This window comes from Apaloderma vittatum, unplaced genomic scaffold (assembly GCF_000703405.1).
Source record: "Apaloderma vittatum isolate BGI_N311 unplaced genomic scaffold, ASM70340v1 scaffold15134, whole genome shotgun sequence".
Classification (NCBI taxonomy): domain Eukaryota; kingdom Metazoa; phylum Chordata; class Aves; order Trogoniformes; family Trogonidae; genus Apaloderma; species Apaloderma vittatum.
In genome coordinates, this window is record NW_009711068.1 from 1 (window position 1) to 14,460 (window position 14,460).

Here is a 14,460-nt window from a genome sequence, read left to right on the forward strand (position 1 = left end):
CAGTGAGGGGCTTCAAACTGTTTGTAGCTGCCTTTCCACCCCGGGTGGTGTTGGGTCCCCGCGGTGCCTTTTCCCGTATTTCTCGGGAAACAAGTAGGAAGTGCTGGTGACACCAGGCAAGCAAGGCTTCGTGATGTTTTTGCACCTTAATGTTTCCTTTTCCCTCTTGGTTCTCTGGGGTCTTTTTTTAATTATTATTTATTTTTTTATTCTCTTTCAATAGATGGCAAGCGGCGGCCAGAAACTGGTAATCCAATTAACTGGATTTAAAAAACGAGAGAAAGAGGCGCTGCTCAAACGGCTGCTCAGACTGGACTGTGTTATTTTAGATAGTAAGGTATTGTTCCCTAAAGCACCTGGCGGTTAGAGTGTAAAGACAAAAAATGCAACCCTTAAAAGAAAGGACTTTACGATTCTGTATAAATATCCAAGGAAGTTAAACTGTTTCCAGTGATACAAGTGTGTTGTGTTTTGTTTTTTTTTGTTCTGTTAGAAATACAGAAATTGTACGCACCTTATAGCAAAAAAGCCGTGCAAGAGTGAAAAGTTCTTAGCTGCATGTGCTGCAGGTGAGTAAAAAATCTGCTGTAAAATTTCATGAGATCATAACACAGAACTGGAAAGGACCCTTAAGAGGTATCAGGTTACCCATTTTGATTTCATGAATGAGCTGTCCTACAAACTCCCTCTTGTTCCATTAACCTTGATTTTTTAACAGAGTACTATGTCCAGATTCCGATTTATTTCTTTTAGGTTTGAATTTTTCCTAAATGATGTTCCTGCTATCTTCCTTCATTCGATCTGCATGTGTTTTCCCAAACAGAAAGCTTCATTAACTATTAGTTAGATCATGGTCAGAGAGAGCATGGCGTAGCCCGCATGGACGAATGCACATGCAGTATTCACTGTCTGTAACTTCCTCTTTGTAAAAGAAGAGAAAATCCCCATCCTTTGCCATTCTGACACAAGCCTCTAGCCTTTCCTCTTTTTCTTTTATGTAAGGCCTGATGATGAAATCCCGTACATAAGCTTTTTGTAAGAGAATTCTGTATTTAAAGATTTTTAATTTTTTTAATAGGCAGATTGAGTGGAAGGATTTTATAATGAGTTTAGAAAATCTGATGGAGTTGCGAGATTTCACAATAGCAACTTATTTACTGATTAAATATGATCTTTATTTATCATATTACACTAAAGTGTTAATGCAATTTTTAGGATGGGTAGTGTTAAATTTGAGAGATAACAGACAGCAATAATTAAATGTAGATTTGCATTTAAAGATAGATGTAATTTTTTGTGTGTGTTTGTACCTTGCGTACCGTATTAGGTGGCATTTTCAGTCATCTGTCAGTGCTAGAATGATATATACAAACAGATGATTCCTTGTACTAATGTAAAATCTTGATGACACTCTACTCAAAAAAATAAATAAGACAGAAATTTCCATGAGGGAATCGATGCATCTGGATTTGTAGGAGAGCGCTTTATCTAACTCTCTATATACCTTTGAGTTAATTTTCTCTTACTTTTTAGTAGTTAAAACCTCTGGAGATGTTTTCTTGAAGTGGGTGGAAACGATGTATATAGTGTCCACATGGCCATGCAAGATCCTGTCATGTTTCTATACTTGCAAATCTTCCCCAATACCATGTAGCACATTTTAATCACAGAAGAGGTTCTATTTTTGCATAATCATTGCTCTTACCCTTGATGGAAGAGGGACCCTGTTCATTCCTACTGCAATTTTGCCCAAGCCAGTGTAAAAGATCATGTTTTAACGGCTTTAGAACTCCTTGGAGGATACTAGTCTTCACGGACTTCTAGCTGACAGAAGTGTTGAGCTGGAAACTTCGAAATGAAAGTGATTTTAGCATACAGGTTGTGCACAGCATACCTTTTCCAGTCATAAGTCTACTGGTACCTGTGCTAGGTTATGTAGAAGTACCATCTATGCTCCTGCACTGAGACGTTTTGCCAGTCAACCCTGCTGTTCTGTGAAACCAATTAGGTTCACACAATTCGAGTCAGTTTCTCTTACAGTGTCTTCTGTAGGTAGTGTTTCAATATAGGAACAGGGTACTAACCACGGCTCTTGACCTGAACCTGTAAGAAGAGAGAGACAGGAAAAAAAGGGGGAAGATCATTACATACAGTATCAAAAGCATACATGCAGAAGATGAAAGAGGAGAGGTGGAGAAGGTGGAGCCAACGGATGAGAGAAAAGGATGTGAAAAGAATAAAAGGGGAAGACAAAAGTCTAAAACTGTATCCCCCTAATATTGGTACTCTCTACACTCACAGTACAAGTAATATTAAGAATATAAAAGAAGCAGCATACATGCTAAAACCTTCATTCCTCTTTTTAATCATTGGTGGCAAAACATTTCTTCAACTTGCTGCCTTCTAGTACATTTTTAGACGTAAAAAGGGGTGGTAGAAAGAAGGGGTTAAGCAGCGTTCTGTGAAAGTCGCAAGGACAAAATCTAAGAAGCATTTGCAGATTTTTGAGGAGATAGACAAGTATTTTATCTGGGAAGGGCAAAAAGGTACTTCATCATTAAAAAAAAACCAAAATGATCATTTTCAGTGGCATTGTGAGATCTCTGATTCTAAAGTGATGAGGAGAACTCTTGTGGTAGGAAGAAGTTTTTAAAATGGTGCTTAAAATTCTAGCTTTTGTTTGCACAAGAAAGGTTGAAGTTAATTTTATATTAGAGCTTCAGTTGATTGCTGTTTGTCTGCACAAAAAAATCTTGTGTAGTTGACAGTTCATTTGCTTTTTAGGAAAGTGGATACTAACTAAGGAGTACATAATTAATAGTGCCGAAAGTGGCAGATGGCTCGATGAAACAACGTACGAATGGGGATATGAAATTGAAAAAGACACCCATTATTCACCTCAAATGCAATCTGCACCTAAAAGATGGCGTGAAGAACTGACACGCTCTAGTGCTCCAGGGGCCTTCCACAGATGGAAAGTTGTCCTCTCTGTTAAGGAAGATGACAAACGAATGGCTTCTTTTAGAAGGTAGGAGGATATGTCTTAAAGCTTAGATAATGAACCAATGTATGGTTGAACACATTTTTGTTCTTCCATCCCAGTTAACAACCATAACAACCTCCACGTCTTCAAAATCTAAATTGTTTTCATTAATAAACTTCCATACTTTTCATAATAAAATGATTTTCAGTCTTCAGCATCGCTACTTTTCCTGCTTTCTTTTGGTGTAATGTCAAAAATAGCATGCATTTGCAAATGTTTATGTCTTAAGTAAACTGTTTACGGAAAACTGTCTTCATGAGACAAGATACATAGGCTTGTGCTTTCTGTCAGTAATCATTTACTTTGTGTGGATGTTACATTAAAATAGTATCTGGAACAGGATACATTATTTCACTTGAGTGTGTGACCTAATCCAGCTGTGAACTGTGTCTTGCAGATCTGAGCCACGCTGTGACTGTCCTGATCGCACATTTTTGTCAGCTTCTTGTAGTTCTCAAGACCTAGTCGGTACTAACATGTTTCTGATATGATGTAAATACAGGTAGTTAAGAAGGGAAAGCACAAAAGTATCAGGGAAAAGCAGAGAGAAGGAATACAATTGAAGTGCAGGAATTCTGGGACTGTATTTTTTTTTTTCTCTCCCATACTCTCCTTACACATTTGTACTTTGTCGTATAAATACTATGCTTAATCACAAACAGAGTACGTTAAGTGCTGTGTTTGCTTCTGGTACAGTGAAAGCAAACATCCCCTGATGCTGTTTTAGAGCTTTACATTTATTAGAGGAGCAGATAACGTGCTACGTTTCTCCTGTTGAAATCCCACTTAGTTCAGAGCACTCGAGTCTGGGCAGGTCACAGATGCAGAAGCAAGAAGGCAAGTGCAGTTTTTCTGGTAGATGGTGGCACAGCGCTGCAAGCTGTGTGGCGGAATGCCTATCTGCAATTCATAAAGACAAAGTGAGGTGCAGCTGAAGCAGCCACCTGATTTTGCCAGCTGAAGACCTAGTAAGTATGCTATTTTCTTGGCTGAGTGGAAGAGTTTACTAGGTGCTGTCTTGCAGAAAGATGCACTCATCCTGCTACACTTGTGGAAAATGCCATTTCCTTTTCCATAAAAACTGCTCATGCAGATCTTCATGATAACACTGTGGAAGTAATAGCTTGCACAACTCTATTCACAGTAGAAATAACCTTTAACAGGTTATTTCTAAATCAGCAAGACAGGTGAGCAGACTGTTCTGTGGAAGGAAGCTTTTCCTTCAGACTATTTCCCATACACCAACATGGTATTCCTTTTACTTAGTCAGAAAAAAGCGAAAGGTAACTATTTTTTGCCCCCAGTGAGTGCTGTTTTGAGTCATAAAGGCCGCTGTAGCTTTGGGAAAAGGCTGATTTTTCTCTAATACTTACAACACTGTGCCTTTTTTCTGCTTTTCTATGCTTTTCCTGCCTTTGCTGCCTAGCTTTTGGATGGCTAAGTGTGTGAGACCAGCATAGTTTTCCTTTTACATAGCTGGATCATGAAAAATAGACAGATACCCAGCATGTCAAGAGACCTTATTTCTTCCACCATTTTTTGTCTGGCATCTTTTTTGAAAGATACAAATAGTTACAGCAGTACAACTCCAGCGATTGCCTTTGGGGAAACTCTTACTGTAAGAGTGTCCCCAAGACAAATCTGTTTTCTCTGTCTGATAGTGGACAAAATATCAAAATGAGGTAAAAAAGTGTATTTGCATTATGAAAATACCATGTTACAGTTCAGAAAACCAGTGCACCATTTTTGGTAAGGCACCTAATCTACTGCAAAACTTAATTGATAAGACCATCATCATTGTGGGGAACATAATACAATAAATTATAGCTCCTGTCACCAAATTGTATCTTTGCAAAAGTGCACAGGTCAAGCTATCAGATATGTAGGAGGGGTACATTGATTTTAATTAATAGTGTTAAACTGTGGGGAGAAGTATGTCTAGTTAAGTGGGTCCTTTATTTTTCTGAAGGCTGTTAAGTACCCTTTTGTCGTCCTAACTCAGGTTGAACAGTGCCATACATCTAGAACCCTTACTCTCTCGCACTTGCATGCTTGTAATTTGTGAACGGTAATGTACCTTTAGGCATTACTAATACAATGCATCTTTCCACATATGTTTATTTAGAGTTCTCCAAGCTGGAAAGGCAACCATAAGTTCACCTCAAAGTGCAGAGCGTGATGTAACCCATATATTCATCAATAATCGTATTTTTCCTGTGCAAAACAAAAAAGGTCTCTCTGAAGCTCGATACTATCCATTACAGTATCTAGGAGATTACCTTCTTGAGGTAAGTAAATTAAAAAACATATCTAAAATTAGTTTTTCATAGTTTGGAATTTATGTATAGTTTACTGATTACTGTAGATAATGCAGCATTAATAGTAAAGAGGATTATGATTAGTTTTTGTCATTTGACTAAAGTTAACAGAACTTTCTGGTTCTGGGACAAGAATCATAGAATGGTTTGAGTTGGAAGGGACCTTTAAACGTCATCTAGCCCAACCCCCTGCAGTGAGCAGGGACATCTTTAACTGGATCAGGTTGCTCAGAGCTCCATCCAGCCTGACCTTGAATGTCTCCAGGGATGATGGGTCCTCCCCCACCTCTCTGGGCAACCTGTGCCAGGGTCTCAACACCCTCATGGTGAAGAACTTCTTCCTGATACCTAATTTAAATCTCCCCTCTTTCAGTCTGCAACCATCACCCTTGGTCCTACCACCACACTCCCCGGTGAGGAGTCCCTCCCCATCTCTCCTGCAGCCCCTTCAGGCACAGGGAGGCTGCTCTCTGAGGTCTCCTCTTTAGGATCCTTCTCTTCTCCAGGCTGAACAGCCCCAACTCTCCCAGCCTGTCTTTGTCAGAGAGGTGCTCCAGCCTCTGACCATCTTTGTGGCCTGTGAATATGTACAAATACCTGAAGGGAGAGTGCAAAAGACAGCCAGGTTTTTGTCTGTGGTGCCCCTTGACAAGATAAGAGGCAGTGGCCATGACCTGAAGCACACAGAAGGTTCTGTCTGAAATTCAGGAGACACTTGGCTTTTTTTACTGTGAGCGTGATGGAGCAGTGGAGCAAGTTGTCCAGAGAGACTGGAGTCTCCATCCTTGGCCATACTCAGAAGCTGTCTGGGTGTGGTCCTGGGCAGTAGGCTTTAGTTGGCCCTCCTTGGGCAGAGGGTTTGTACCTCATGATCTTCAGAGATGGTTTTCAACTTAAACCATTATGTGGTTCTGTAATTGTCTTTCCAAGAGCAGTGTTTTGTTTTAGGCCAGAGGAAGTAACACCAAGTAAGCATACATTATTTCTTCCTCCTCTTCATGTCCTTCCTTAGCTCTTGCTTTGTGCCACTAGTACTGGAAAAAAATAATTAGACTTCAGGAAAAATTGATTAGACTTCCAGTGTATGTGACCATCAGCTATTCAGAAAACTGACCAAAAAAATTAGAAGAAAAAAAAGTCTTAAATTTGATAAGGATTTCAAATGTGTGAATGTGTCTGTCTGCCTATGTATGTATTTTACTGGGTTAGGTAGTATTTTAATAATATCTTCATGCTTCAAAATAAATGTAATAACTTTTTTTTTCAACTGACCTCAATTATTCTACCTTTTTTGTCATAATCTTATGTAGGTAGACTATGCTAAAATAGACTGTAGATTGTTTTAATAATATTTGGATTCTTAAAATCAGTTTACTGGTTGTCCTTCATGGCTGGGGAGAACTGGTGGTTACAGTGTGGATTTTGTAAGGGAATGGTATACTTGGCAGAGAAAATTCACTTAGACTATTTCTCTGCTAGTAATCTATACACACCTATATTCCCTTTTCAGTCAATGCACTGAGCTTGATGCTCCAAGTGTTATAATTTCCTAAAGTAGTTGTATAAACTGCTATCCAAGTGTCCCTTTTAACTGTTAGTGTAGAAAGATCATGCTGTACTTGTAGACAAAATTAAATAAAATTAATTTAAAGCATTCTCATTCTGTAAGCAACCAGGAACTCTGGGAATAGCCAAAAGGTGTTGGCAAGAATGTCTCATGCCAATAGTTTATATACTGTAACGTTTCTCCATGTCGGGAGAGTTGCAGAACTCTCATCCGTGCAAACAGAAGGGATCTAATTGCATTTCAGAAAATGTTAATGACTCCATACAACTCAAAACACTTGACGCTCACATGTGCAAAGACTAGATTCAACTTTGTCATTTCCTGTGGCACAAAATCTGTCACCATTCGTGACAAAACCTCTTCTACTAGTCAAAAGTGTTAAATTCTTGAGAATGCAAGGTTTGTATTTCTTGGCTGGTAGAAGATAATTCGTTCTCCAGGGTCCTTGTAATAGCTTTCTTCTGTTGGCCGAACTAGAACAGGAGACCATACATCATCAGATCCACTAAAATACAAGCACCTCAGTGGACCTTATCTGGAGAGTGAAACCGCAAGAGAAGTCGTCATTCCAGAGAAACAGAATTTTTAATTGGAGTGGCTCAGGCGGGTGAAGCATGCAGTGAAGCATTCAATGGTTGAGGTTTACCAATTAGCTCCCAAATTGGATCAGGAGTTAAATTTACAGTGATGCAAAAGAAAAGCGGCTAGTTTCTCTTTTATCTTTCCATCTGAACTATGAGACAAAGTCACTGTTCATTGAATTGTGTTGTATGTGCGAAATTTACTACGATTAGAATTTTTCTTTACTATTTCCCGTGAGAGAGAGGTGCCTCATGATTCATAGCTGTTTGCTTCCCAGATGCACTATTCAGACCTTCTTAGCTTTTTGACTTAAAACTACTAATAAGCCTCGGAAGGTTCTTTTAGTCTGTTAGTTCCTAGACTGTGTGATGCTTTTAGTCAAGTGCTAATTGAAAATACCACTTTTGAAAGCAAGTAGGAGCTGAAGCTGTGTTGTTACTAGGAATTGCCGTGCTTCATTTGAAAATCCTTTGGATTCTTCAGGTCACAGCACATACTTTGCTTTTCCTGTTTTAAGGAGCAGTAAAGCTGTTACAAGAGGGTTGAAAGGCCTTAATGTTTACGCCCTGAAAAAAACACACACCAACATGGGATCTCAGTCTAGTGCTTACTCTCTTAATAAAACTTCTTCAGGGAAACTGTTCTCTATTACACCTTTCAGCTAAGATAGACATTTATATTTAATAGAGGAATGTCAAGTTTTTATGGCTACTTCACCTTTTATTGATCTCTATGAGAATAAAGTGTTTCTTGCTATGCACCCTGAATTCCTTCCAGGTGTGATAAAGAGTTTCCATCTTAACCAGTCCATTAACTTGCGTGTATCTTTTTTTCCTCAGATTTCATTAAAGTAACTCACCTCAGAGGCCAAGAGAGCATTAACTTTCTATTTAAATGCATCTAAGGAACTCAGAAAACTGCCAAGATTCCTAGTCTCTTAAAAGGAAAAGAATAAAACATAGGCAATCAAATCACAGCACTTGTCCAAATGTATTAGGTTTTATCAAAGAATGTTATGGACATGTTCTTTTCTCTCCCTCCCTGAAGTACTTGGCACATAATTCATTAGAACATTCCAGCTTTGTAAATTTGTAGTCCTGCTATTTGAGTGCTACTTTTAGCAAAAATAAATACCCTCCTTTCTCCCCTAAACACCCTTTTATATGTCCAGATGCCAAATTCAACAAAACAGTATTATATTTTATTTTTTTTTAGTGGAACTGCACTTGTGTCCAGGCTGTTCTTTCTGTGTTATTGTTGGATTTTTTTAAACCAAGTCTTTGCTTCATCTTTCTATTTCAGTATCTGAACCTCATAACTATAGTGTTAAAATACTCTGTACCATTGTCGTTAATGATTTGATCCTACAAGGCATCAAAATTTATTGGTCGGTGATATTAAACCACATACAGGATTTTAGGGAGCTAGTCTCACATTGAAGTAGATATAAAGTGCTTTATTGGATGCATGCTGGATTTCTTAAGATTTTGCCAAGATGGTACTGTAAATTGTTTGAATATAAGTATTTTTATAAGCGTGCTGAAAACAATGTGCAGAAAACGCCAAAAGAAGTAAAGACTAGTTAATGCATTAGAGTTCAGTTTTCCCTGGCTCGTCAAAAGCTATTTAGAGTTCTTTTCAAGTTACCAAAAATACTTATCTCCCTTCCATAGTGTGCAACAAAGTCAGTATTTTGTTTAGAAATGTTATGCACATGCCAAATACTTTCTGTTTGAATTATACATTTAAGGAAAAATCTGAAAGCAGGACGAAACATAGGCAGTGCTTGAAACTTTATCTTGAAAACTTAAAAGTATAAAATGTTTATAGCTTGTATCCTGTCATTGCATGCACTGCTGTGGTTTTTGGCCTGCTGTTATTTTCTGTGTTCCCCATACTTGATTCACCTGTCAGATTTAGGTGTTTAAATTAGAAGGCAAGCTAGCCCAAGCCTTCCACACCTGCTCCCAGCAGAAGTGGTGGCCAGGATTGTGACGAGGGATAACGCTTCGCATGTGACCACGTTCTTAACCCATCACACTACAGGAGAAAGCTGGTTTTGTATTTGCCTAAAACAAAGATGGTGTTTTATTCTTAGTCTATGTGTCTTTGACAAAAAGCATACATCAAAACTCTTAGTGAAGTGTGTCATTCTTGTATCCTGAAATAACTCCTAAATATGTTTTGTAGTTATCTTTTGCTAACAAAAGTTATCTTGCGGCTTTGCTGAGAGTCCTTTCAGAATGAGTTGGAAACCAGTGTGAGAAATACTTCCTCATTCCCCATGCTGAAGAAATATCTAGAAATAATAGGTGGACATAGGAGATAAATTACTAACAATAAACCAAAAAAACTTTTAGATTACTAGTTTAGTTCGGGCTTATAGGCAAGAACTGGAAAGATTTCATTTTAGTGGTGGGTTTGTGTGTCTGGCTGGGTTTTTGGTGTTGGGGGTGTGGGGGCCCTGTGAAGTGAGTCCTTGGGAGAAACTTTCAGAGCGTTCTCAAGCCACAGAAATTGTCCAGACTCACCCCTTGTTAAGTCCAGGCCAATCAGTGCCTCTGGGAATGAATAAAATCAAGAGGGTGAGCTACCTGTCTTTTGTGTTGAGGACTCTTGTTTTTTTGTTAAACAGGTAGTGGTACATTAAATATAGGTTTGTCTTCTCCCCAAGTCTGCTGTGTTTCTTTGCTTGTGACCATAAATGGTGAGTGAGACCCTCCCTGATCTCAGTCCTGGAGTGTTTTTGTTGAATTTTCTTCCTCTCCATCCCTAAAGGGACAGGCATGGGGGTGAGCGAGCAGCTCCCAGTAGGGTGTGTTCAAACTATGAAATGGGCTTTGTAAAATGAATGCATAGCTATAGTCAAATTGATGAAAAATGTCTTAAAAAAATCTGTGTTTTTAGCTAATTGTAAAGGTGTGGGCTTTGGATTTGGTTTTCAAAAAGTCCAGAGAGAGAATGCATTGTGGAAACACAGCTCTTGGTTCAGCCACAGGGATTTGGTCAGAGTTAACATGAGTTAGGACAAACAACTATGGGGAAACTTGCATTGATAATTCCTGTGCTATAGCTTCCTAAAACATCAGTGGCTTATTTCCAAACCACAAGCAGTTTATCTATCAGATAATGTTTAAGGACCCTTGAACAATTACATGTGCATGTGTATGCACACAAGTGTTTGCAGTAGAGCATGGAGAAAGACTTAGCACGTAAAAGCTGGTTTGGAGCATTAGCTTTGAAACTTTAAAAAAATGATATTTTTTTTTCTGTGCACAGAATGAAATACATCATACTGAAGATATCCAAATGAACCATTTCCTGGCTGTACAAAAAATAATGTGTAATATGCAGCTTGCTGAAATGAAAAATGCTGTTATAAAACACATGTATTTTACTATGGTAAGTGACAATCAGGTAGTGCTTTCCTAGCATAAAATATAAGATGTATATTATTCAATTCGTCTTTCATTATAGTATTGAGGTAATAAAGAAGATGTTTTAACATCTTCAGTAATAGTGCCTTCTAACCTGCAATGTTTGATAATCCCATATTTACTGCACCTACCATTACCTAAAATATAATTTAGCACTGGTAATTGGTAAGCATAGCTATGTGGAAGACGCAGTAGACTGCTTGAAATCTTGATGTGTAATACATGAGATAAGTAGTAGCTAATATTATTCAACAAAATGTCATTGGATTACAGTCTTTCTGCGACTTCCCTGTTATCTAGCTGAATTGCACTAATACATTTTTAAAACTAACCTTATCCTAGAGCAAGTAAATTGTTGATTCATATGAACGTTTTTCCTTAGCAGTGAAAAATAGAGCTAAACGCACTCCTTTGTTTTAATGTTATCACACATCTAATCTTGATAAATATGCTATATGAGTAATTAAAAACATTATTTCACATCTAGAAAAAAATCCAAGTACTTTGAGTAAGCATATTTTTTAACTGCAAAATCAGGTGCTCTACGTATATTAATTTCTTAGTAGCAAAAGAACTGGATTTTTAAGTCCTCAGTGTACACAATGTTTAAAGACAAGATTAAGAAATAGAAGACTTGCCTCACTTAAATCTTATAAAAAAATAAACACGTTGTTGACTTTTTATGTATACTCCATGCAACAAGTGCACTTACCATATTATCTTTCCCTCAGACTATTACGTAATTATGTGCAGGTGAGGTAATTGTAAAAACATCTATCCTGAAAGACTTTCTCAGTAACATGGATTAGTAAGATGTTAACAGTAGGCTATAACTAAATAGAGCAATAATAGTAATAAATTTTTGAACCTACTGCCATATCTTCACATTATAGATGACTTGTAAGAGGAATCCAAAGTTTTTGTTTCTCCAGAATAATACTGAAACCAATATTTTTTTCTTGTGTTCAAGTGGACGAAATCTGGTAAAACTGTCCTTCCATAGCATCCACATAGAAAAGAAGTAGGTAATAACTGGAAAAATGGGAAGAAAATTTTCCTTTTAGGTCACTAATCTGCTATTTCGTAACTTTGTTGTCCAATTACTAGAAAGGTAGGTATAAATAGATTGCTATGCTGCATGTTTTTCTTGAACCATGTTTGACAAAAGTTGCCCTTTGAGATGTTTTATGCAGTATTTATTGTGTTTATTGGTATGCAGCATGCAGGCTGACTTAATCTGTTTTGCAGGCTCTTAACCACAGGCTTGCACAGAAAAACCAGCTGAATGAATGTGGTCCAGAGGTAAGGATTCTCACAAAGAGGGCATGTTGCACATATGGAATTTTATTATGAAGTTAGGCATAGATACTTTCATAGCGAAATTAGCTATTGCAGAAACATTTAAAAATATTTATGTTTTCCAAAGCTCTACTAAAAGTTGCTGAGAGGTATAGAGCATCACTGGAATATTATTGAATTTTGTTTGTTTTTCCAGTGCTCTCAGTACTGTCTCCTTTATTACAAAGAAATTCTTAAATCTTGCTGATTAAGAGAACTTTACCTGTTATTGTTAGAAGAAAAGAAGCAAAAATGCCTTAATATGATTTAGAGCTTTTTAACTTATTCACTGCAATAGCAGTAAAGAGAAAGTATACACAACTTCTTACCTGGTTTTGCTAGAGAGATGGACTTTAGCTAAAGGTTATCTCACTGTAGAAAGAAACAGTCGTGTACTTTCAAAATTTTCCGTTTTCTGACTATAATACTAAAATCCTTAAATAATAGTGAATTGTTACCTCTTAGTACTTAAAAAGCATTATACTTAGTAGCTGTGAATTTACTGTAATTAATATGGTAACTTGTGTTGTTTGAAAGTTAAAATGGGAAACACTTAAAAAATGTCTACCAGCTTCCTGTATTTCTCCGTAGCTGAAGATTTTGTATCTCCATGAGCCATACTACATAAATAGTTACTTGATATATAAATGAGGTCCCAGTATGACAAATGAGCTCTCAGGCTGTCACGTTCATAAACTTTTTTTTTAAATCAGATTTCTTTCTATTGACACAATAAGGAAGGAAAGAGAAAAATGTTTTTAAAATGGGAACACTAAAATGCCTTTGTCATTGTCCAATGGTGCTATTAATGAGCAAAATGCTATGTTCATTTCTTTTGCTGAACAGAAGGAAGTCTTAGAGGTGCAGGAGCAGGCTGTCCACATGAGTTATAAGACAAACTGGCAAGGGAGACAACCAGCGTGCTTGAACAGTTTGCCTGCAACTTGGGGAAAAAAGAAGAATTTACCACCTTTGGGCAGGCAACTCAAGAAGAGGACAGGGATCTAGTTAGGTCATGCAGAGACAATATAAGAAAAGCAAAAGCCCAGGTACAACTCGGTCTGGCCACTGTTGTAAATGATAAAAAAACCACATTTTTACAAATATATTAACAAGAGAAAGAGAGCCAACGAGAATCTCCATCCTTTATTTTATGTGGGGGTGAAAATTAACACCGAAGATGAAGAAAAGGCAAAGGTACTTAGTGCTTTTTTGCCTCAGTCTTTAATAGTCAGACCAGCTATCCTCAGGGTGTTCAACCCCTGGAGCTGAAGAATGTACTCACCATAATCCAGGAGGAAGCAGTTAACAACCTGCTACAGCACCTGGACACTCGTAAGTCTATGGGGCTGTACAGGATCCACCCAGGAGTTCTGGGGGAGCTGGCAGAGGAGCTTGCCAAGCTGCTCTCCATCATCTACCAGCAGTCCGGATTAACAGGGGAGGTCCCAGATGGCTGGAGGCGTGCCACTGTGATGCCTTCTACCAGAAGGGTTGGAAGGTGGATTCAGGAAACTACAGGCCTGTCAGCCCGACCTCAGTCCTGGGAAAGATTATGGACCAGTTCATCTTAAGTGCACTCACATAGCCTGTGCAGAAAAACCAGGGGATCAGGCTCAGCCGGTAGGTGTTCATGAAAGACAGGTCCTGCTTGACCAACCTGATCTCCTTCTTTGACCAACTGAGCCACTTAGTGGATGTGGGAAAGGCTGTGGATGTTGTCCAACTGGACTTCGGTGAACCCTTTGACACCATCTCCGACAGCATTCTGCTAGAGCTCATGGCTTAGACAGGTGTACTCTTTGCTGGGTTAAAAACTGGCTGGGTGGCCGAGCCCAGGGAGTGGTGGTCAATGGAGTTAAATCCAGATGGTGGCTGGTCACCAGTGGTGTCCTCAAGGCTCAGTGTTGGGGCCGGTCCTATTTTACATCTTTATCTATGGACTGGGTGAGGAGATTCAGTGCTCCCTCATTAAGTTTGCAGATGATGCCAAACTGAGCTGGGTGCTGATGTGCTGGAGGGCAGGAGGCTCTGCAGAGGGACCTGGCCAGGCTGGATCCATGGGCTGAGGCCAGTTGTGTGAGGCTCAAGGAGGCCGAGTGCCGGGTCCTGCCCTCGGGTCACACCAGCCCCTGGCAGTGCTGCAGGCCTGGGGAGGAGCGGCTGGAGGGGGCC

General features: G+C 38.7%; 1 protein-coding gene across 1 annotated transcript in view; it reads left to right on the forward strand.

Annotated features, from left to right (window-relative positions):
- Positions 1–223: 223 nt before the first annotated feature.
- ANKRD32 (ankyrin repeat domain 32) overlaps positions 224–14,460 on the forward strand; it is a gene marked incomplete at its 5' end in the record, with an annotated part of 38,409 nt that continues 24,172 nt past the window's right edge. Inside the window, 6 exons of the mRNA XM_009867532.1 lie at positions 224–337; positions 494–569; positions 2,785–3,028; positions 5,169–5,331; positions 10,790–10,912; positions 12,196–12,249. Of these exons, the coding sequence (XP_009865834.1) occupies positions 224–337; positions 494–569; positions 2,785–3,028; positions 5,169–5,331; positions 10,790–10,912; positions 12,196–12,249 (774 nt within the window). The remainder of the gene's footprint in view (positions 338–493; positions 570–2,784; positions 3,029–5,168; positions 5,332–10,789; positions 10,913–12,195; positions 12,250–14,460) is intronic.